The sequence below is a fragment of the Aspergillus piperis genome, assembly GCF_003184755.1.
Source record: "Aspergillus piperis CBS 112811 unplaced genomic scaffold BO85scaffold_37, whole genome shotgun sequence".
Taxonomy (NCBI): Eukaryota; Fungi; Ascomycota; class Eurotiomycetes; order Eurotiales; family Aspergillaceae; genus Aspergillus; species Aspergillus piperis.
Window position 1 is genome coordinate 163,395 of NW_020291627.1, and position 22,927 is coordinate 186,321.

Consider the following 22,927-nt stretch of genomic DNA (forward strand, 5'->3'; position numbering starts at 1 on the left):
CGAGGTACTAGTGAGCTGTTTTTCCTTTTTTTTCTCCTTCTGCATTATGTGGGCTAAGCGACGCGATACCGAGAGGTCATAGATCGACTGCTCGACAGTGTCGGACACCAAATACATCCAAACAGTGGTTGGCCGATGTTGGCCAATGCGGTGTACACGAGCGATAGCCTGAAGCTCAATTGCGGTGTTGATCAGAGGCTCACAAAGGAAGACATGGGTGGCGTTCACTAAATTGAGACCGGAGGAGTGTGCCTTGGCGTGTAAGAGGAAGCATTCAACCTTAGTAACGATGAAAAGTTAGACGCTGCTTCCTGAGCCAGATTGGCAAGATATTATACTTACTGCAGGGTCACTTTTAAAGGTTTGGATGCCATCCTTGGCGTCAACGCTGCTGAAACCAATCTTGAACCGGGAAAGCGCATTGGCGAGGATCTCAAGAAAGTTTTTGTATTGAGAAAATACAACCGACTTGGCCCCGGGATCATGCTCCCGAAGCCATAAGATATGCCGTGCCAAAGTATCGATCTTTGTGCCATAGGAGCTATCCAGGTCAATGTTCTTGATTTCTTTCAACGTGCTCGAGCTGATATCGGCATATATAGAGTTTTTTGAAGGACGTTCGAACTCTAGTTTAGTTGGCGCCTTCTCCTCCTGCACGACAAACTCTTGTGGCTTATACGTGATCTGATGGAAGTCGTTTGCTTTCAAGCGTTTTTTGCACGTGGGACAAGTTCGATGCTGATGCCACCACATTCGCAAGCAGTCCTTGCAATATTTATGACCGCAAACCGTCAGAACACCTGCATTAGGTTAGCACCACCGCTACATAAAGGCACTGACTTGGATTTGTACTGCTGATACTGACCGACTTCGAACCCAGACTGGCAGATGACACATATCCTTGATGTCTCGTCTGAGCCAGACTCATCTCGCAGGTGGATTAGGTACCGACGTTTCGCTCGCAAAGAAGAGATTTTCTCGTCAATTTCACTCTCTTTTTTGAGCTTCGAAGTGAAGAGTGTCACATCCAATGGCTTACCAACACTGTTTTCATCATATGGGGCAACAGTGTCAGATATCTGCTGCAGTTGACGATAATATTCAAGCCGATTGTTCATCGTATCTCGAAACATCTCAACCTCCCTCTCTAAGCTGGAAGCAGCCTTAGACTGTTCAGCTGCCAGTTGGCTTGCATGTCTTAACACGAGACTGACATTCTCAAGCTCTGCACGCGCTCGAGAACTTCCTTCATTCGCTTGCCATTCAAGCGCGGTGGTCAGGCTGCGAAGCTCGCTGATAATGCCTCGAAGGGATCCGAGTTGCGGATCAGGCTTCAGATTACTGCGTAGGTTCATCACTTCCAGGAATAGGGTTGGAGAAGGCCCTTCACCCTTTTGTGCTTGGATAATTCCTTGCTTAACTTCATGGGCAATGAGAACGTTCTTTTGTCCAGTTAAGCAATCATGACGGTCGGCGAACATTGCGCGCAAGGCTTCCATATAAACGTACATTTCATCCTGGTGCTTAGTGGATTTTTCATACTCGTCACCTTCTAGCTCCGACTCGTCCTCTTGATCGATGAGTGACTGGGAGAGGAACTTTATCATGGTTTGTCGCCAGTTATCGTACTGTGCAGCATGCTGATTCATGGCTTCACAGAAGTCTTCGAATCGCTCGATCACGCGCCGACCTTCTAGCCCTGTGCTATATACCTGAGGCATCATCTTGGGAATGCTCACAAATTCCTTCTTGTGCGACTTCTCCCTTATCATTTTCATGTAATGGCCGACCTTTCGGGAAATATCAACCAGCATCTCCTTCCGGATGGATTTAGCTGTGGTATACGCCTCCTCTTCCTGTTTCTCGAGGAGTTTGAATTGTTCAGAATCATGTTCCGTGAGCTTCGGATCCGACTTGATCTGGTAATACGCGTTACCCATAAAGAACACACAGATGTGCTGGACCTCGAGAGCTGAGCGCAGTCTCTGACGATATGTACCAATGCGGGTGTTCTTTTCTGTTTCTTCCGCCTCGTTATCACTTAATGAGTCTACTGACACAGAATCTTGGTTATCGTCCGCGGAGGTGACTCGACTCTTCATCCGTTCCGTTTGCAATCGGTCCCGGCATTCTTTAACGATTGCACTTGCTCGTTCCAAGCACTCCTTCCAAAGTTGAAGTGCTTCATGCTTGCGCATTGCGTTCTCCAGCAACTGCCCCCGCCGAAGCTGAGATAGGAGCAAAGTGCGCTCCTCTGCATGTATGAGCACGTCATTCTGGTCGATCATAACCTCGAGAACCTCATTCACCGACCGTAAGGGACCGTTATATCCAACGCCCAAAGTCCGGCGACCTGTGCCTGCAGGATGAAGGCAGGTTTGACGGAGCCTGACAAGCCAACTTCGCATCTTTTCCACCACTGACGGGTCATTAGGGTTCCATTCATCAGTTGTCGGTGCGCCTGATAAATCAAGGCCACAATCTTCACACATCTGCTCGTACAGCTGGCCATAATGTTGCTCTTCCACTGCAGTGAAAGGGACTGTTATAACGACCCTCTTCTGTGGTGGCAAACGAAGCTCATTGCGAACATGATCTTTGCTATGACGAAGGGCAATTGTGTGAACTATGTGTGCTAAGATAGATCGGAAAGACACGCATAGCCTATTCCAGATGAAGCCACAATAGGGTTCGTAATGAAGAAAGAGCAGCAACCCCAGAAGATCTGCAATATCTTTACGAAGAGGCGTTCCAGTTACCGCCCAAGCCAGTTGACGTGGAATCAGACGAGCAACTCTCGCTGCATTGCTGACACCGCTCTCAATCATCTGTGCTTCATCTAGGCAGACCCGCCACCAGGATATCTGAACAAGCGGCGTTTTTCTTGCCTCAAAACGCTTCTCATGGCGCAGGTTTCGCTTTGGAGCATCACCAGAATAGTGGACCTCCCGAGCAAGAACGTTGTAGGTAGTCAGCACAACATCATGATCCGATATCAGCTCGACCAGTTCATTATCTGCTAGTTTCTGATGACGCTGGATCCCTTCATAGTGATATACACTCAGCCCTGGAGCATGCAATTCAATCTCTTGCCGCCACTGCTCAAGGATCGCCGGGGGCGTTATGATCAAAGTCGCTCGTGATGGCTTCAAGCCGTCGACGCGTCCATGCTGGCCTGTATCCTCCGAGAACGTGAAGCGTCGATGGAGGCAAATCAAGGTGATCATTTCGACCGTCTTACCCAAGCCCATCTCCTCGGCTAGTACGCCCCCGTTGAGGACGTTCTCGGCATCATACCAGCTTGTGATATTGGAAGTAACGACCATAAATAACTGACTGGCGAAACACTCTTTACCATTCGCATCAGTAAACCTAGTGAAGGATACTGGCAGGTCACTTGCAGGCTCCCGATTTAAAGGAGCAATTCTCCCGTCTGGTTGGAGTTCCACGCCTTCCCTTTGCAACAACCACCTGACTGCCCTTCTTTGAAAGGGGAAAAGCTGACACTCCAACATGTCACACTTTATATCTGCAGATGAAGCAGGGTTGTCTGGTGGAACATGTACATTGTCATAGAATTCACGTGGGGACCAACCTGTTGCACCCATATCCCTATGGTGCTTTTGCCGAGGATTTTCGAATATTGTGTCATCGTCATCATCATCCCGCAAGATGTACCTCGAGAAGACTTTTGCCGGACCAGCCAGCATCTTGTTGATGTCTGGGACATCAAGGGAATCTCTCCACATGATGAACGTCTCCAAGCTGAACGTCTTCCTATCAGACAGACGGTGAAGAGTAGATTGATAACATATTGAAGGCACATTCTTCTGAAAGTGATCGGCGCAAGCAAGGCTTGAGGCGAGAGACAGATGATTACCCAATCGAACGAGCTCCGGATCAGATCTTTCAATAGTGAAAACTGTTTCACGCCTAAAAGCCGACACTAGTGCCAGGCTGAGACAGCTATGCAGCCCTTCATTCTGAACAGTAGCAGACTGGGTTGGAGCAACCCAATTTACATCGAGGATGACAGGTACAGTATCCAGCAGCTCGGTAGCACCGTCCTTGTCATCTCGATCATGAGTTACAGAGTCAAAGTTCTATCGAGAATCAGCAAAGTTGGTCTAAAGAGACCCGGGAGAGTCCGGCTCCTGTCACACAGGGAGGATACATACCAAGCGCAGGTTGAAACGCGCCAGTGGTATATAACCTATTGGTACTCGTGAGTCCGATAAACCATTGAGCTGTCTTAGACTCCGAGTTGCCGAAGCCAGCTTGCGACGTTTACTTGGATGCTCATGGGTCACTGGCTGCTCGGGCCTGACGAAGGCAGTGGCCAACGATTCCGGGACATTGCCTGAGGTGTGAAGGTTAGTAGGGAATAACAAGATATAGCACCTAAAATGTCGAGGATTCATACCAGGATAAAAAACTTCTGCATTCAGTACAGTCATGCCGCCCCCTCTTGTCTCTGACGCCTCAGCTTGCCACCAAATAAGTGTTGAGTCGAGTAATACTCTCTCACTGTTGCTCCGATACGGCGATCAGATAAGCAGACCTCACGTGCTGATAGGGCTGGGTTATATTAAGTCCGGAATCTTTCCGTTCTAATGCTTGGCTTAGTCAGTCAACCATGAACGCAGAGGCCATGGAAACATGCCCTGCAGTGACGTATAAATTAGAAGATTCGTTCATATAGTTTGAGTTTCATCTACTTATGAACATGTTTGGGTCTCATACATGTTTGCACCATGATCTCGGGCACCACATGCTTCCTAACTGTCAGTGTCGGGTCTCTGCTCTGGACTAGTCCTGTTGCTAGAATTACAGCGTTTCCGCAAGTGAGATGGGTTATCATTATTCACCTATGATAGAATACCATGGACCGTATTTCTGTTTCTCTTGTTGCTGTACAAACCAGTTAGAACTGGCGTTAGGTCTTACTTCATGATATAATTTTCTCTATTCTATTCTAATCCCTGCTCTACAGATTAGTCCTTTCGTTCCCAAGGACCTGCTTACAACATCTAATTGAGGGATCAGGATCTACAGTTTAGGTTCCGCATGCGGCATTAGTAGCTGGACTCCGTGTCAGGAACTCGCGGACCTACACTGTCACTTCCTCATCTTGTGCTTTTGAGCATAGTGGTTTTTCTTTCAGGTAAAGCGCCTACTGTTTTCGTAACCAAGGAAGTGCTATGAGTTGAATGGACCAGATGACGGAAATGATCGACCAAGGTAAAGGCACAATAGCAATATGCAAGACGTTTATCGCTGTCCTATTCATAGAGAACGCCAAATCCTGTTGGCTAGTAGATAATATTTAGCTGATATGACCGTTCCGGACCCTGAATGTGATTATGGCCCTCGTGTCTTCCAAATCATCCCCTAGAGCTGGAAGAGCTCCCTCAACTGTCTCATGGTGTCATCAGGGTCCTCAACGGAGTGACCGATCGTCCTAGGGTCACTGTAGATCTCGTAGTCGTTACCACCAGGGAATGTCTTGTCACCGAAGAAGTGGATCGTCTTATAATCGATACCCGTAATGTCTTTCTCGGCTTCGACGTGTTGTAGGCAGTAAGTCTTGTCCCAGCCGGTCGGGAAAACGTCAAACGAGATTTCACCACCAATAGAGTAGCTGTTCAGAACTGTTAATAACTGTAATGACCATACGCAGTCACTGAAGGCCTGGTGATCCTATCACATACCTCAAACCATAGTCAGGGAACTCCTTCTTGAGCGCATCTACAAGGTCGCGGCGGATGTTGTGAATCTTGTCATACCTGCTCATAAAATCAGTCAAGAGGTCCTGTATATGGTGAGCACCGAGCTACCACTCGTATACATACGCTTCAAACTCCTTCCGTTCCTCGGTGCTAGCATTTCTGCCAATCGGGCTGACGTTGATCATGCCATTGCGGAATTCGACGAAGGTGCCGCGCTTCTTAGGAATCTCCACGTTGGCGATGTACTTGAGCAGAAAGTTGACCAACTTCTGATATTTTTCCTCTCCCAGCCATTGGATGAAGCTGTTGCTTTGAAGAGGCTTGCCCAGGCGGAAAGCGGTCAAACCGTTCTCGGCGAAGCAGAAATCGAATAGGGTTGTGACGTCCGTGGTGTTTCTACCGAGCTGTTCTTGCTGCTTGGGAAGATTCGAGCCACCAACCTGACAATGTGAGACTGCGCGCTGAGCCTAAGAGGAATGAAGACAACTAACGAATCCGATCGCGCACTTGTGACGCAGCTGAGAGAGAAGCGTGAGCATCTCCGGGGTGACATTCTATAATCGGTGTAGAAAAGAAACAGATTAGTCTTTCAAAATACTAAACGAATAGACAGTTGATCATTTCATTCTTGCGAACTTACAGCTCGGGCAGGCGTTAACGTCTTGTCGACATCAAAGAGACAGATTGTGCCCTTGAGGGGGCGGTCCTGCAGGGCAGGATAAACTCCGGCTGCTTCAGTGGCCATAATGGATATAGATTTGAAAGATAGTTGAGGAACTAGGTTAAGTGAGAGAGACTCTGAAGCCAAAGGCGCAATTGACTGAGGGGCAATTGGACTATGTATCTTTTCAGGGGCGGACGTTGTGACAGCCGCATGCGGTGAGCTGGAGGGACAAGCGGGGGTTCCAGACAAACATTCTTACAGCTTAACCGTATCGGGCGGCTTCCAGACAGCTAGGCAGTGAGGCACCAAGGCCAGGCCCAAGGCGGTCAATCTCCAATTTCTCCATACGGATGATCCACGTGGGGCTTGCTTCGCTTATCGATAAGTGTGATAAGCCATACGGTGGTTGCTGAGAAAATCGCAGGAAAAGGCGTAAATAGTACTACTCCGTACATATATTGCCGTTGCCATTGTGCTTGTTCCTCTTTCATCTGTAGTCAATATATCTCTGGTTCCGAGCGTACAGATACTGATAGTGTATACAAGTTCCATTAAGACTAGCTATAGGCCGATAAGACTCTTGTATATGAGGCAGACAACAACGCCAGACCAACTCGAACTCCTTTCCATCGCGTGAAACGTCAACGGCCCATGGTCGTCTGAAAGACCTTGGCTGCTAATTCACTCAAAAGCCTTGCTCGATCTGTTTGAGGAAGCTGGAGGAAGACATCGTAAACGCTCTTTCCTTTGGCATCTCGCACTGCACCAAGACGATTGCCAGCGACTGCGCCAGCCAATGCTCCAGGAGCATTAGCTACGATGAAACCGAGAGCACCACCACTAATTCCACCTACAACGGACCAGAACCGAGATGTTGGATGTGAACGAGTCTGACCGTCAGCATCTGTGCCTTCGCTGGCAAGGCCCTCTTCACGCAGCATTTCTTCAAACACCGACCCGAATTGCTCATTTGCACGTTGCTCACTATCAGCAGTGCTAGTGCCAAAGCCAAAAGCGGACCAGGGAAATCCTCCTGCACCTCCACGGGGCACTTCCTCCTCTTCCTCCTCAACACCACCTGCCATCCTCATCGCATCATACTCCCGTCGGCGTGATACATCCGACAACGTGTAATAAGCATCGCTAATCTCCTGGAACTTGCGTGTCCGAGCCGCCCTCTCTGGCGAGTCGACAGGGACTCTGTCTGGATGAGACTTCAGAGATTCCCTACATAGTTCAGAACAGAGCATGGTCGCAGCATGATGGGCATTGACTCACCTTTTGTATGCATTGCGAATCTCTTGTTGTGTCGCTCTGGGGGATACTCCCAGTACCTTGTCTACATTTGGCATTGATTAGTTCGGACACTTTCTATACAGTATGTAGAAGTTGGCATTTCGTACAGTAATCGCGTTGTTCTAATCCACAGTCAGTTCATATGTTAAAGTCATGAAACACATTCGTGCACGCTTACTAGGCATGTCTAAATGTCTCTATGTTAGAAAATATGCCGTGCTCCTAACTCAGATGGTAAGAGCCAGATGAGTGTAGCTTCATTTGTGTCCAACTCTTCCCGAGAGGTCATGACTCGGCGGGGGGAAGATGACGTCGACGAGGCATTTATGCCTCAGGCATCAGGAAGCACGGAACGAAGGTTCGGCCTTTTCCAGCGACTCGGTTCTGACTAAACAGCAGAGACGGGAAGCCCCTGAGGGCAGCACCAATCATGGGGATGGCGCCAAAGTTAGGACGCCCGGAACCACTGTCACCAGCCACTCGTAGAGAGCGCTGTACGTACGCTGCAGATGCTAGCCACTGCTAGGAACACACTAAACAGTAGGCACAGTTCGGTGTCTAGTGATGGTTTTCAGCTTTGCCTCCTGCACAGACGGGGGAGTCTCACCTAATCCCCTCCCCCCTTCATTTCATTTAACTTCCCTCACACGGCTCGCCATGCTACTTTAACCCTCTCAATTGCACGCCTATTAGGAGACTCAAAGTTGTCTATGATAGATCATATTTGCAGTCACATTCAATTGACAGCAGTGTGAACCATCCCAGCTTGTGACTTGTACAATATCCGCACCGCAACCTAGCTGTGGAGCTGGCCAAAACGCCTGGACCTCAATTGTGTGCATTTGCAGCACGCTACGACTCCGCAATAGCGCGATTGCTTTTTACAGGCTTCACCAGCGCACAATACATCCAGAGGGGTCATACTTTCGTGCTTCCAGCCATCTTTATCAACTAATTCGCTTGGGAAAGTACTGTGTTAGCATTGGCCGAAATTTCAAATCTGACCCTGCCAATAAGTCGCTCAAGCACCCATATTCAGGAACACAATCAAGATGGGCTGGTTTGATGGAAAATCTTCATCCTCGTCTTCCCATCACTCTCATTCCCGCCGACGTTCTTCCCCCTCACGACGTTCCACTTATTCAACCCATCATCCTCGTCACTCTGCTCCCTCGATTTTCAGTCTGAACGGCGGTGGTAGTCGTGTCGGACGCACCAGCCCGTCCGTGCTCTCTTCGTCCTCATCGCGGCGCGCACGGCCCCGAACAGGCTTCGTACAGAAGGTGGTTCGCGCCATCAAACGCTTGCTCCGTGACATTTACGACTATGCGCGTCGGAACCCGGTGAAGGTTCTCATGCTGGTTGTCATACCGCTCCTCACGAGTGGTGTCCTGCAGAAATTGCTCGCCATGATCGGAATTCGACTGCCAAAGGGGCTTTTTGGCGGGAACTCATCGAAGCCCAGTGGCAACAGCATGTCAGACAATATCAAGGGCCTCATGAACATTGCGAAAATGCTGATGTAACTACTGAGGCATTGCTTTGTGGTCTGTATTCCAGCGCTTCTGCACTTTGATGTATGAATGGGAATATCAGCGAGAATTAGTCAGAAAAGATAGACACGACACGATCATGATACGACAATGACGATACGACGCAAACTTGACCTGATGCTTCTTGGTTACGATGTCCGTTGGCGGTTAGGGGTAAATCCAAAGAGTCATGTTCCCGATATGTTTTTGATTTTTATCGATTACGGTGTTATGCAAATGTTCAAGTATTTAGACACGAGTTCAATGAAACGTCTCCACGGCCTTCTCGCCTTCAAAGATATTTTTTGGACACCAAACATTATTTGTACACATGCAATGGCAAGAATTGTTCGTAAGCTCTTTTGGGGGGAAAAGCATCGAACCACAGGAGATACCGCTTACCAAGTAAGCGGGTTTCGCTATCTATGTCGGATTCTTTACGATCTCTGAGACCGCTTTCCCCGCCTCCTTGCCTTGGAAGGTCTCGCAGAGCTGGCGGTGCCTTCAGTCGACTCCTCCACGACTTCGGAAAGCTCCTCCTCTGACTCAGCACCGCTATCCACGGCATTTGAAGCGAGCAACCTGCCAACCGTCTTAGAGTAAACCCAGCCCGGCAAGCGGAAGACCATCGTGTCACGAATTGTCGGACGCTGAATCTCATCGACGTCGAGCAAGAATTCCTGACGCTCGCCATCTTCTGTTTCCTCCTCCAGGAATACATTTCCAAGAGAGTCGACAATCAGTACCTTGCCATTCTCAGCAATCACTTTCTTCCGCTCCCCGGTGGGCTCCGTCTGAGGCTCGGAAGTGGGCGTGGCCGTTCCAGAGTTCCGGGATGCCGCCCGGCCACCTTTCTTGCCCTCCTTGCGGTTCTCCCTGTCCATCATGCGTTTTTGGCGACGGTTCATAGGCATAGCACTCTGTTCGGGCTCCGGAGCCGGTGCCGGAGTTGGGGCAGGAGCTGAGGCACCATCAAGACCGGGGATACCCCGGACACCAGATTCATCACCCCAGGCAGCTCTCCTCGCTTGACGGATGTAACGATCGACGAACTCCCGCTGGCGCTTCCAGCCCAGCACCAAAGCAGCGTAGTGCGCACCACCACCAAAGACCAGGAACAAGCCAATAAGCACGGATCCCAGACCAGGACGAAATCGCGAATAGTAGTAACCAGTTCCCTTCCACTTGGGGAAACCATTCTTCAGGAAATGGTCGTAGCGCTCACGACCCGGGCCACGGAGGATATTGGCGACGGTGTTGAGGCGAGCGGAGCGCTCATGAGCCTCCTTCACGGCCGCGGCGATTTCGCGCTTCGAAGGACCATTGTTGACATGGACACCGGACTCGGAGGACTTGGAGCGAGACTTGTCCTTGGAGCTGTTGGCGATGAAGGACCGCTTGACTTTATCAGGATGCAGAAGTCGGGACTTCTGACGGTAGGCCTTGCTCAATTCATCTTGGTTGGCGTTGGGTTTGGCGCCGAGAAAATCTGTCCGTTTGGAAAATGGTCAGTGGCGGGGGACTATGGAGGTGGAAGGGGAATTTTGTTTGCTCAGGGGACACGTACCGTAGAATGTCACATTGGGACCTTCTGCAGCGGCGAGTTCGTCATTGATACGGAAGATTTCATAATCTGGAGAGTCGCAGAGAATTAGCATATGGGAATAGAGAAGTTTGCGGGGTAACAGAAGGGAAAAAAGAGCAGCAACTGACCTTCTTTAGTCCAAGCTGCGGCCAGAACAATCAGGGCTACAAACGCAAACAGACGAAGTGCGATGGACCTCATCGTGGAAGGAGGGAGCGGTCAAGCCGCTGGACCCAAAGCGAATGAGAAGAGAACGAATGAAACAGAATGAGCAGTGGAGAACAATTGATGCGCCAAACAAAAGACTACATGCAACTCATGTTCATGATTCAACAAGTGGTGAAGTACTTTGTAACTTGTTCTTCCTCCAAAAACGAGATAGGTGGAATCCTCAGGCGACGATACCGCCAAAGCAATGATCTGTCATCAGGCAGGAATGGCGTTACGCTTACATGACGAGAGAGCTAGGCCTAGAATGGGCAAATCCGGGTTCACCGCCCAGATCGGTATGGAACGCCTGAAACGGAATTACGGTACGGGTCCAGTGGAGTCTGCAGCTGCACGACGTGGTCCAATAAAGGATCCAAGGCCGGGTGAGGAGAAATCGAAAAGAGGAGATAGGTAGATGGAAATGTGATTGATACCTAATGTTTGCAAAAGTGGCTATTCCAACTCACAGGCTGGCTGGCAGTAGAGAGAGGGGGTGGTGGTTGGGACAGCTGGGGTTTAAATTCGAGACAAGTCCCCTCTGGCAGTAGTGTAGAGGATAGTGAGTGAGTTACTGAGTGCTCTTCTTCCTTGAATTACCACTTGAAATAGGGCATATCAGGCATGGAATTGGAAGAGCAGTGGAAGATGATTGAGGGGAAGTGATGGGGATGGCTTCTTGAGTAGTCAACCCTCAAGAGTGATCGTTCTATCTCTCTCTCTCTCTGTCTAGATCTCTTCTTCCGCATCCAGCTTCGAAGGGTCTGTCTCTCTACTCTCTCCACCCATTGCTGCCCTGCTTTCTATTCTTAGCGGGCCTCATCCACTGTGTGTCTTGATTGGATTCGAGGGTCCATGAAACCGGAGCAGTGACTGGAGCAGTGACTCAAGCGTTGGATCCAAACGTGCCTTGTTTATTTGCCTTGCCCTCCATTCCTCCGATACCTTATAAGAAGCACCCGAGTCCACTTGTCTTCACAATTAACCTTCTTTGTTGCTGGGCGGTACCTCTCAAGCCTGTTACAAGGCGAATCGGTACCTGGAGGGTACTTACTTCGGTTACTTTGTCTGTGCTTCCCGCCTGGGACCGCCGGGGGGAAAACCACGAGAAAAATACCGAGACCAGTACTGGAATACGCCTAGACTAGTTCGGTGCTTCCAGGCTGCCAAAACGCCTCGTTGGTTTTGCTTTCGGGCCAGCTAAGCCGCTTCCAATCTTCCTCGACAAAAACATTCCCCGGTCTCTCTTCTCTCTCAGTCCTTCCCCCTTTTCTTTACTGCTTTTACTACACTTCATCTCCATCATCTTACCGTCTTCAGTCTTCTCATACCAATCACTATTTTCCCGATCCACTTCATCTCATTCAATTATCTTTCTCCTACCTTATCTTTCAAAACTTCACCCGAACCTCCAAAAATGCCTCTCCAGATCCCCATTGATGCGATTACCTCGCGCTTCGGCGAACGGTTCAACAGCGTTCGCTCTCAATCCCTCGGCACGCGCTTTGCCAACCTGCGTCCCATCTCCGAATTCCTGGACATCAAGCGTGTCTCCAAGCCCGCCCACTTTGGCGAGGTCCAGAGCCGTGTGAACTACAATCTGTCCTACTTCTCTAGCAACTATGCCGCCGTCTTCGTGATGCTCAGCATCTACAGCTTGCTGACCAACCCCCTGTTGCTCTTTGTCATCATCCTGGTCACCGGTGGTCTCTACGGCATCGGAAAGCTCCAGGGTCATGACCTGGAACTGGGCTTCGCCCGGTTCAACACTTCCCAGCTGTACACCGGACTGCTCATTGTCGCGGTGCCTCTGGGGTTCTGGGCCTCGCCCATCTCCACTGTGCTCTGGCTGATCGGAGCCACCGGCGTGACTGTCTTCGGCCACGCCGCTTTTATGGATAAACCAATCGAGAATGCTTTTTCCGAGGAGGCGGTCTAGGTGGTCGGCCGCGAACTCCTTACGGTATGCCCCGATGGGGAAGACCACCGGGGGCACGAGTGGGGAGAGAAAACAGACGTGCAGCTCCGTGGGTGGACGGTGCGGCACGGATCGAGGAGGTTGACAGCGAGGAGGAGGATGCATACGCTCGATCGGCGTATGCGAGGCAGTCGGCGGGTCGGGACGAGGGTGGAGGATCTAGGTTGCGCAGGCGGAAGATGGATTACGATGATTATGTGGACGAGATGAATTCCATTGATGGGGTGGACTATGATCTGCGTGAGGACATGGACAGCACAGTGGCGTATGCAGTTCAGCTAGCCATGAAGGACAAGGAGGAACGGTTGGTGGATCAAGCCTTGGAACGGATTCGACGCGCTCAAAAGCAGGGTCAGAAGAACGTACGACTTTCGGGTCGAGAAATGGAGGCGCTGGAGCGCAAGCGCATGCAGGCAAACCGGACCCCTGATCACGACTATCGGAATACAAGTCCCCAGGTTTCCCCCGGTGGCAGCCGATCCTCGAAGCCGCCGGACAGCCCCAGCAGCAAAAGGGGAGCGCAACGGAGGGGGTCCAATGCCTCGACAGCGAACAAGCATGGCGTGCCCTCACCGTTAGCCGAAAACAACGCTGCCTATGCGTTCTGGGCCTGGACCTCGGGGGCCTCTGGCGGGTCCCCAGCTTCTGCACGTTCGCCATCTGCCCGCACGCCTACAAGCCAAGCACCGCCTCGATCCCCGCTCCAGCCAGCTTACGCCTTCGACCGCCTGGCTTCCGTCCCTCAGATTCGCACACCGGTGGGCGTGAAGAGTCCCTCTGTGCGTTCCCTTCCCGATGATCCACAGTGGGCGCCTCCGTACCCTCCGCCGTATCCAAGAGAACAACCGCCGTACCCGACCGATCGTCGACGCCCGGAGCCAACTCCATATATGTCAGGCTACCGCAGCGTCTTTGACGATTCTGCGCGTAGCAACAGGCGAGGTGTGACTGCTATGCCGGGGGCTGCGATGGAGGGGCGTCTCAGTCCAGAGGAAGAAGAGGAGGAAGGAAATAGTTCCGATAACAGCGCCATGGTTGAGCGCCGCGTGGCCGGCAGTACGCCGACACGGGGGCCAATCGGGCGAGGCAGTCGACCCCGGAGCAGTCGATCTTGAAACCCCCGAATCGTGCCCTTTCACAACGTTGCTTTCTTTTCTATCATGGGCGGCTCATGTCGCAGCTGATTTAGCCTTGAATATTTCTTGCGTGGATTCCCATGGTTGGATTTTCTTGCGCGTATAAAACGTAATGGAGTTCGTCTAGAGCGGGTTACCTGAAATGATACTATTGATAATGATGACTTGTTGTCCAGATTATCATATTAGTAAATGTTAGTAATGTAACGCATAGGGAGGTCCCCAAGTAGTAGATCGTGGTGGCAGTGAAGTATGTTGTAAGAACTCGTGATAGTACCATTCATGCAAGTCACCGTGGCTGGTGGCGGTTCCCGAAACCTAAACGGACTGACTGACTATAAAAATTGTATCAACTGTATAAGGCGATCCGAGCAGAATTGTGTCTGCCTAGACTACTAACTGGGCAAACGATGGGATGATGAGCTAAAAAGAAGTAGTAAGTAACTAAGCAAGATGGATGTATTAATTAATTGGGGCCTGAAATGCGAGGAACCGCGGAGCGATGACGTCGATGAGGTCATGGGCACATTTGGCTGTGCAAAGAATGCCAATACCAGCTTCTGCTTTGCTTCCTTCCACTCTGGGATTTACTTTGCAGAGCTTCCGATCCAGCCGGCAGTCCATTGGATAGACTTTGGGATCTACTCTTTCAGCAGTGATGCCACTCTCCTGGCCGGTGGGCCCTTTTCGTCGTCACCATCTGGGCAGTTGCGTGTTAAATTAAAGACGGACTCGGTCTCTCCACCGACCCAGTCTTTTTGCTCTTCTTTTCCCTTTAGTCACTCTTTTATTCCTCCTCTCCTTTCCTCCCCTCGCTGCCAATTTTGCCCTCTTGTCGTCGGTCAAGGTGTCACCAACGCTGTCAAACGCCGTCTACCTCCCTCTTCCTGCTGACCCTCGGATCCATTGATTGACGACAAGCCACTTCCGCCCCTTCCGGCGCCCGCGTTCCACCCGATCGCCCATCGCGACATCTTATACTACCTCGAGTCAGTTTTTCACGGCAGCTCTTCTTTTGGGCAGCATCGGTCGCTAAAGTGCGCTGATTGTTGCGCTTGCTCGCAGAGACATTTATTACTTCATTGGAAGAGGGGAGGCCATATATAAATCATTCAGCGAAAATGTGGATTATATCATTTTGGATATTCCCGATCATCTCGGCGTGCACATGGATTGGTAGCGTCTCCCCCCTATACAATTGTGGGTCAATTGTTCCGACAGAGACTGACAAGTCCCTTCTAGCCATGTTGATTGCGATGCTGGCCACCTGGGCCAGAGAAGGATCGCCGATATATGCCAGTATGGAGACGGGTCAGACCATTGCGTAGGTGTCACGCGACCTTGGATCTAGTATGCGACTGCAATGCTGATTGTACACCTTTCGCGAATTTCTAGCTATATTTCCGACGTTGGAGCACAGGGTCTGAAGCCGCTGTTCATTGCGGGCAGCTGCGTCACCGTCGTTTTTCTTGATCTCTCTTTCCTGTCAGAACGCTGGTTGCGACATGCGGGTCAATTGGTCCCGAACAAGGGCAAATTCGACAAGGCCTGCGCAATCGCGTCCATTTGCTTCTCGATTGCGGGCGCCTTGGGATTGATCCTCCTTTCGATCTTTGATACTCTTCGTCATCCGAATATGCATGATGGCTTTTTGATCATGTTCTTGTTAGTATCTCGTTGCGCATTCGAGGAGAGAACCCCTCGAGGCTGACATATCTGCAGGGTTGGATACTTGATTAGCGCCATTCTCATTTGCTGCGAATACTGGCGTTTGGGAATCTTCTATCGCTCCCAGCACCGAGTGCTCCTGGCCAGTTTCATTATTAAGCTCTCATTCGTCATCATTGAAATCGCGCTGGCCATTGCTTTTGGTGTCCTCGGCAACAAGGGTGGTCATTACCGGAACGCAGCGGCAGTTCTGGAATGGGGTGAGTGATCTGTAGATGATTTCCAGCAGATATGGATAGATTGACTAACGGAGGACAGTGATTGCGCTCATCTTCACGTTTTACGTGCTTTCATTCGTGATCGACCTGCTGCCCTCGGTGCGCACGCGCAAACATGTGCCGCAGGGCGAGAAGGTGTCCCGGCATGGACAGACGACAGCGGCCTATCCCGATGGCACATACGATTATGAGGAGCCCGTCACGACGGACTCGGCAGGGCCAAATGCTAATTACTACCGGGGACAGCGGATATGATTAGGCCCTTTTGAGTTGGCTCGGTGTGAGAAATGGTTTGACTATTTTGGAACGATATTTAACGATATATACCCCGTGGATAGGAGTGGTTGTATAATGGAGCTGAATTGATTGATATATTGTTGGTGTGGCTGATGTTGATGTCTCTTGGGACCTCTTGTTTGGATTTACGATCTGCGATCCTCTTTGCACATATTGATCTATGACGTTGACTGTATAGTACGTGCCTAATAACTGGATAATGTATGATCATTGAGAGTCAGTAACACATACAAACTACAACCATAATTACCAGCAAAGACGTTATAATAAAGCAGACATGATTACATTATATCATCGAGTAAGACATCATCTAGACCTAAAGAAATCAAATCTACCTATACATCCACCCCTTAAATAAGGATACCAAAGAAAACATTGTAAAAAATAAAAATAAATAAATAGATCAAGCCAACAACACCTCCCTAATCCTCTCAACCTGCTCCCTCCCCACCCCAACCGTCCCCAAATACCCCTGTACCCCACCATACCTCTCCTCCAAATGCCCCCGAATCGTCTCCACAAAGTGCCGCGGACACTTGGTATAATCCTCCGACAACCCCAACAACCTCACCTCCTTCATGCGCTCCTCCATCTCAATGACCAATTCACCCTCAGAACGGAGATAATCCTCCCTCATCACCTCCTCCGGCACCACATCCGCCACAAGCAGAAGCAAAAGAAGGATGATAAGACCCGTGCGATCTTTGCCTTGCGTGCAGTGGATGAGAATCGGATAGGCACTACTATCCTCAGTCTCATTCTCATCGCTGCCATCTGCGCCAGAGGTAGAGGTAGAGGTAGAGGACGTGGACGTAACAGAAGAGAATAAATCAAACAACGTCTTCATCTCCCAATAGCTACTATCCAATGTATCCATGCCTAGTCCGACTAATCCCCGCGGAGACATGACCTGCTGTCCGACTATTTGGACGGCTGCGGGACGGTAGCCTGATGCTACTAGAGCTAGGACTTTGCTGTATTTTTAAATTTCTTTCTTTAGTTTCTTTTGATCTCTAGTGATTATAAATAGAGGTTCGGAGGAGGGGGAGGAAACATACAAGAAATTCCACCAATCTAACCGCCAGAGAAGCGTCCGCTCGAATGCTTTCCCTGTTAAGCTGACGGGGAAGCGAGTGACGGTGGGTAGATCGGGGAGGTGGATGTCTGTTGATGTTGCTGATGCTGTTGGTTCTGGTACTGGTGCTGGTGCTGGTGGTGTTGATGATTGTCGTTCGGGTGACTCTGTTGATGATGATGACGATGATGACTCTGTTGAAGAAGCAGCAGCAGCAGCTAGTTCAGCTAAGCGCTTATTGGTGGCTATTTGATGTTCGGTACTGTGTTTTCCGTCAATATGAAGGAAAATCATGAAAGTTGAAGGGTAGAAGAAATACCTCGATCTCAGATCCACAACCGTTGAGATATGGAATTCTTCTACAAGACGGCGTTTGTCGCGCTCAGAGGCATCGTCTAGCTTTAATGAATTGGGATGATGTTAATATGTATTCATTTCAAACAGCTTTTCCATATATCATTGATATACAGAATATGTAAGAGTGGGTAGGTATATATACCCTTGCACTTCGAAAGAGGATACCCTCTTTCAACACCCTATACAAACAGCCATTAGTACACAGCATACGATATATCATATAAATAAGGCATCCCCATACCTCTTCCCAATCAACTGGTTAATCGTACGCCCAACGTCCCGGAAATTGATAATGTTGTCGAAGGGACGACCTGGAGAATCGAGATCTACGCTCGATTGGCGGGGATGCGAAGAGGACATGATTATCTTATATGTCTTGTTCCTCCAGGTTAAATGTATTTGAGTGGAAAAAGTAGGGGTTTATATATAGTACAATTGCAGTGTCCGCAATAATCTTTGTGAAGATTCAACGCAGGCAGACAGAATAAGGCCAGGTTAGGAAAAAAAGTGGGACAAGAAGTGATGACTGGGAGGTCCGCTGTAATAAGTGCAGAAGTGGGAAACCCGAAAAGAGAAAGAAAAGACAAACAAACCGCAAACCGGGCAGCCAATCGACCTAACGAACGGGACTAAGCATGCAGGAATCCAGCAAGATATCTTGACAAGGCAGAAAAGGTGGAGGGAAACGTGGATGCGCCGATGGGGAGCCGCGCGGCAAATGGCGGTGGAGCTTCAGCCCATCAACAACACTAACTTACTATCTTTTATGGCCCAAACTATTATCTGCTCGCTGCAGTGCCGCCCATCGTCGGGCCAGTCAGCTTCTATTCCCCCTACGATCTACAGATAGTTGATGTTTCCACCCGCTGTTGCATGCTCATCTCCCCGGTTACAAGCATTTGCATTGTTATTCGCACACTAGTTATCAGAATTGAATTCATCGTCGGTTCCATCACCATCTGCCCAATCCTGGATCCGACTGAACACACAGCAAACAGCAATCGCATCCAACAAACACCCATCCCTACAGACAGAAGTACACCGCAGTAGCACCGTAATATCAGTCAGAAGACGACACATTAGTGGTATGTACCCCAATTCCCTCCCCCGTAAAAGTACACAGTACAAACACAAGAGATATTCCTACACAAGAAGATCAAACCACACCCCGCGCGCTCCCCATTCAAATAGAATAATGGACAACACAAGCCATCAACTCCTATCAATCACAACTTCTCCGAGAACCTCGATTCCCGCCCAGTCCCGCTGCTCGCTCGCTTTGTTCGAACGGTTGGGACAGACAGGCCTTGTTCCGCCGCGCTCGCCCGCCGTTCCTCCGTCTCCACCCCCGGAGTGGGGATGGCCTGCGAGCTTCGACGAGCAATATCATTGCTGCCAATCCCTTCAGTCTTACCCTCCGACGAGCTCTTGGAAACAATCTTCTTGAACCCACTCACGAGACGACTGCGCCTATCTCCCGCGGATTCCTGACCTGCCTGGCTGACAGCTTCCTTCTCATCCTGGCCTTCGCTGACTGACATCCGTTTACTCATAACGCGAAGGTCGTTGGCCGTCACCGGATGAGATCGAAGCGCTGCTCCTCGCGAGTCGTCCTCGGCAGCTGCCTGCTCAGATTCTTCAGGGACAACAGGAGCAGCCGGTAGTTCCGGAACTTCGGGTTCCTTCTCTTCTGGATGAGCAATATCCCAAGCTCGCCCGTCTTCGTCTTCGGATTTCTGCACTGGCTCAGCTCTTGGGATCTCTCGAGCTTCCTGTGTTTCCTCCCTCTCAGCTACCTGGGGCTCCGGCAGTTGTTCCGTCTCTTTGACGGCCCGGGTCTCTGGCTGCTGCCCCGTGGCTTCAACTACCCGGGTCTCTGGTTGCTGTTCTGCCGTTTCACTCACCTGAGCCTCTGGCTGTTCTGCAGCTGGCCCTGGTTCCATTGAAGGGACCACTTCCAGAGTGTCCTTGCCTGACTTCGTAGCCTCGCCTGCTGCAGGTCCACTCGGACGACGGCCTAGCCGACCCTTGAACCATGATCTCAGCTTCGACTCGGACTTTGAGATGGCCTCGCCGGGAGCAGTCTCCGTAACAGCGCCTGCACTTGTCCCCTGAGCACCCTCCGTGGATGTCTGTTGCGGCGCAGTCTCAGCGCGTGCCTCTTCTGCTGCTCCGTCAACAGCCCCAGTTAACGTATAGGTTTCGTTCTCGGAAGTGCGCTTCGACTTGCGGCTCCACAAACGGGCTTTCTCCTCTTTGTACTTGGAGTCGGTCCTCAAAGAAGCTATTGCATATTGTTAGTCTTTCTCTCCAAGGTATCAATAAGCAAGACAACTCACCTCTCATGCGTCTCTCCTCTGCCCTTGTGTCAGCATCTCGCTCGCGTTGGATGGCTTCTCGTCTCTCAGCCTCTTCTTGATCAAGACGCTGCTCTATCTCCCTAGCTCGCTTCGTTTCCGCACGGTCCGTGATTTCATCAAACGTGGGTTGCAACCGGGAACGAGCGAGAGCCTCCACATCTGCCATGTCGACGTATTTCTGGGAGCTGATATTCACGCGGTCGGCGAACTGGTACTGCGCGTCCGTCTCCTGTCTCTCCTTTGCGCGAAGTAAGGCGGTTTCCTCCAGTTCCTTCTGCATGGCGGCTGGGGCGCGCCCTGTCTCGGCATAAACACGCATCTCCATGTCTTGGATGGTAGCGTCGACATTTCTTCTCGCAGCTTCCATCAGGAGCGCGCGGTCCTTTTCTCTGCGCTCATCCACCGCATCGAGCTTTGTTCGCAGACTATACATTTGGCTTCTGATCTCCTTCGACCTCTCAGCGTCAACCGAAGAAGCATCACTGTCGATTGATAGCCTTCGTCTGCGGACCTGTAAGCTAGAGCGCGTTGTCTGGGGCTCGATTCCGTAGTATTCGCGGTAGATGGCCGCCTCATCCTGCATGCTGGCCAACTTCTCCGCCGCCCGCTTCTCTGCGGCATCTTGTAAGCTAAAAGCCTGTTGCAAGATCATCGGCTCTGCTCCCGTCGCTGTCCGCTGGGAGCGCATGCGACTGGGGCTGATGGGGCCCTGCTCCTTGGCCTCAACAACCGCATACATGTCACGCGCCATAGAGACTGCTGCAGCCTGCAGGATGCTCTTCCGCTTGTATTCGTCGAGCTCTGGTGCGACGGGAGGGGTAGCGGTGTAAAGCCGCGCATTGGTGTTGGCAATATGCTGGATCCTACTAGCTTCCATGGCGTTGTCGAGATCCCCAAGGACTTCGCCCGCCTCCATTCCCACGTGAGGCGCCTCTGACGGGGCGGAGTCGGCTCTCCTTCGGTTAGCATATAAAGCACCCGTTACCGCATAACGCGTCCTATCTCGGCCTGTTGTACCGGAACGTGATTCGACCGTCTGACCAGCTCCGGACGAGTCATACTTGAGATCTGACGGCCCAGTGGAAGAGCTGACGATCGACCGACGGTCCCTGAGAACGAAGGCCGCAGCCTTGTAGCCTTCCAGGCTTGGCACATCGGATGCGCGCTTGTCTTCCACATGCTGCGTTGTAGCGGCACCTTTTGTCCCCCATCCTTTGGATTGGGCGTGAGCGAGAGCGGCTACTGCAGATGCATGGCTAAATCCGGGGCGGGAGCCTGTCGCCTTCAAGGCTAGGGAACAGACGGACAGTCAGTATTTTTGGGGGATTGGTCCTATGGTCGAGTGAATACGAATAGGCGAAATTGATACTTACTGGCTAGTTCCGTTTCAGCTGTCGAGGGCTCACGAACTGATAATTTCCGTTCTGGATGGGTTACATAGAGAGCGGCTGTCGCAGCTGTGCATGGTGTTGTGTTAGCTGTGGATTCGCGTCTCGGTATACAAAGTAGAGTGGGACATTAGGGACGCATGAGATCATCGATCATAGCAGCGTGGAGATATGATAAAGTAGGGTAGGGATGTGAAACAGGCTAACAGGGCACAGGGCACAGGGCACAGGGCACAGGGCCGATCAGGAGCCCAGGATGCAAGGACGCAGATCGTAACTCACCTTGATCCGCTAAGCGGGCAGACCGGGAGCGGCCGAGGGTAACGCGTTCGACGGGCGCGGGTTGTTCAAGGGTGGTTGCCATGATAAGATAACGACGATCGTCTACAGGGTAGAAGAAGGCGAGGCATTCCTGACGAAGAGGAGATGGGTGGAGGAGAAGGGGAGGAAAAGAGGAGGAGAAAAGGTAGGGATTGGGAAAGGTTAAAGGGTAGGCAGCAAAAGGGAAGAAACGTTAAAAGGTGGGTGTTGTATGTAAGAAGGGCGAGGGGGATAAAGTTAATGACGCCGATGATGCTGTGGGTAGAGTTTCATGAGGTGGTAGTAGTACTGGAGAGTAAGGGTATGAGTAAAAGCACTGTACTGTTTAGTTAATTAGTTCGGTTAGTGGGCAGAAAAAGGGAAGGAACGGACTGCACACGCTGATTGGGGAAGGAACAGAGCAAGAGCTAGAGCTAGAGAGGAAGAGAGGAAGGAAGCTGAGAAGGGAAGGTGCAAGTGACATCAGGGCCGGGAGCTGATGTCATGATGAACTGAACAGACCCGAAAATGGTTGCATTTCTTGCTTCTTCCGGGGGTGCCTGGCAGCTCTTGTCATCGACTTTTGACTCTTCTGCAGTTCCTTCATTCAGCCTTATTCCATGGTTCCAGTTCTTCACTAGTGGGATGGTGAACTTTAAATATCTACATCTACAACCAGATAGCACAAAACAAGTCTGACGAACATTATTCCCACGGTGGAGGATGATCAGGCACTCTTACACTCATGCACTGTCTGGTAGCGACAACCATCATGCAATCCATCCACCTCTCTACCCACTCACTAGCTAGTCTAGACTTGCACACGCAAGCACCAAATCTGGGTCTGTGTAACAACTTAGTAGACTAGACCCGGAGCCTTCAGATCCAGTCCCGCCTAATCACTTTTAGTGTTGAAACTAATTGCCATAGCCATTGTTATAACTGGTGGTCCGGATGAATTGCGCGCGGACCCGGGGTCATGTCATCATGGCAGTGCCTGCCTTGCTCGTGCTATTCGCTATACCCCAGGGTTGATAATATCGCAGGGCTCTTAAAGATGCACGTTCCCCCCCCCCC

General features: G+C 50.8%; 10 protein-coding genes across 10 annotated transcripts; 5 read left to right on the forward strand and 5 right to left on the reverse strand.

Annotated features, from left to right (window-relative positions):
• Positions 1-114: 114 nt before the first annotated feature.
• BO85DRAFT_346308 (putative SNF2 family helicase/ATPase) lies at positions 115-4,364 on the reverse strand (the record flags this gene model as incomplete). Its single annotated transcript, XM_025655472.1, has 4 exons — positions 115-279; positions 343-800; positions 866-4,103; positions 4,179-4,364. Coding segments are annotated over 4 exons (4,047 nt in total), but the record flags the coding sequence as incomplete, so codon positions are not given.
• Positions 4,365-5,391: 1,027 nt separating this feature from the next.
• Positions 5,392-7,643, reverse strand: BO85DRAFT_385153 (PMM-domain-containing protein; the record flags this gene model as incomplete). Its single annotated transcript, XM_025656580.1, has 7 exons — positions 5,392-5,641; positions 5,712-5,786; positions 5,853-6,169; positions 6,221-6,283; positions 6,370-6,435; positions 7,062-7,207; positions 7,244-7,643. 7 exons carry the CDS (start codon positions 7,641-7,643, stop codon positions 5,392-5,394), a joined length of 1,317 nt encoding a protein of 438 aa, XP_025509884.1.
• Positions 7,644-8,741: 1,098 nt separating this feature from the next.
• On the forward strand, positions 8,742-9,343 carry BO85DRAFT_524762 (uncharacterized protein; the record flags this gene model as incomplete). The annotated part of the gene is made up of 1 exon (XM_025665437.1): positions 8,742-9,343. The coding sequence occupies one exon, from the start codon at positions 8,742-8,744 to the stop codon at positions 9,213-9,215; it is 474 nt and encodes a 157-aa protein (XP_025509885.1). The 3' UTR covers positions 9,216-9,343.
• A 60-nt stretch (positions 9,344-9,403) lies between these two features.
• BO85DRAFT_454412 (putative endoplasmic reticulum DnaJ domain protein Erj5) lies at positions 9,404-11,207 on the reverse strand. The gene is made up of 3 exons (XM_025661282.1): positions 10,935-11,207; positions 10,789-10,854; positions 9,404-10,710 (listed from the first exon to the last, which is right to left on the reverse strand). The coding sequence occupies exons 1-3, from the start codon at positions 11,005-11,007 to the stop codon at positions 9,659-9,661; spliced, it is 1,191 nt and encodes a 396-aa protein (XP_025509886.1). The 5' UTR covers positions 11,008-11,207; the 3' UTR covers positions 9,404-9,658.
• A 35-nt stretch (positions 11,208-11,242) lies between these two features.
• On the forward strand, positions 11,243-11,431 carry BO85DRAFT_385075 (uncharacterized protein; the record flags this gene model as incomplete). Its single annotated transcript, XM_025656576.1, has 1 exon — positions 11,243-11,431. The coding sequence occupies one exon, from the start codon at positions 11,243-11,245 to the stop codon at positions 11,429-11,431; it is 189 nt and encodes a 62-aa protein (XP_025509887.1).
• Positions 11,432-12,430: 999 nt separating this feature from the next.
• BO85DRAFT_385103 (putative COPII vesicles protein Yip3) lies at positions 12,431-12,952 on the forward strand (the record flags this gene model as incomplete). Its single annotated transcript, XM_025656577.1, has 1 exon — positions 12,431-12,952. One exon carries the CDS (start codon positions 12,431-12,433, stop codon positions 12,950-12,952), a length of 522 nt encoding a protein of 173 aa, XP_025509888.1.
• A 218-nt stretch (positions 12,953-13,170) lies between these two features.
• BO85DRAFT_385164 (uncharacterized protein) lies at positions 13,171-14,106 on the forward strand (the record flags this gene model as incomplete). The annotated part of the gene is made up of 1 exon (XM_025656581.1): positions 13,171-14,106. The coding sequence occupies one exon, from the start codon at positions 13,171-13,173 to the stop codon at positions 14,104-14,106; it is 936 nt and encodes a 311-aa protein (XP_025509889.1).
• An 819-nt stretch (positions 14,107-14,925) lies between these two features.
• On the forward strand, positions 14,926-16,591 carry BO85DRAFT_482228 (Frag1/DRAM/Sfk1 family protein). The gene is made up of 5 exons (XM_025663092.1): positions 14,926-15,303; positions 15,370-15,451; positions 15,523-15,792; positions 15,850-16,055; positions 16,114-16,591. The coding sequence occupies exons 1-5, from the start codon at positions 15,249-15,251 to the stop codon at positions 16,326-16,328; spliced, it is 828 nt and encodes a 275-aa protein (XP_025509890.1). The 5' UTR covers positions 14,926-15,248; the 3' UTR covers positions 16,329-16,591.
• Positions 16,592-16,773: 182 nt separating this feature from the next.
• ptyA (putative tyrosine/serine protein phosphatase) lies at positions 16,774-18,383 on the reverse strand (the record flags this gene model as incomplete). Its single annotated transcript, XM_025658384.1, has 5 exons — positions 18,044-18,383; positions 17,945-17,981; positions 17,765-17,844; positions 17,429-17,707; positions 16,774-17,344 (listed from the first exon to the last, which is right to left on the reverse strand). Exons 1-5 carry the CDS (start codon positions 18,160-18,162, stop codon positions 16,774-16,776), a joined length of 1,086 nt encoding a protein of 361 aa, XP_025509891.1. The 5' UTR covers positions 18,163-18,383.
• A 543-nt stretch (positions 18,384-18,926) lies between these two features.
• BO85DRAFT_214247 (uncharacterized protein) lies at positions 18,927-22,146 on the reverse strand. Its single transcript, XM_025654630.1, has 4 exons — positions 21,833-22,146; positions 21,536-21,619; positions 20,142-21,452; positions 18,927-20,086 (listed from the first exon to the last, which is right to left on the reverse strand). Exons 1-4 carry the CDS (start codon positions 21,912-21,914, stop codon positions 19,029-19,031), a joined length of 2,535 nt encoding a protein of 844 aa, XP_025509892.1. The 5' UTR covers positions 21,915-22,146; the 3' UTR covers positions 18,927-19,028.
• Between the last annotated feature and the right edge of the window lie 781 nt (positions 22,147-22,927).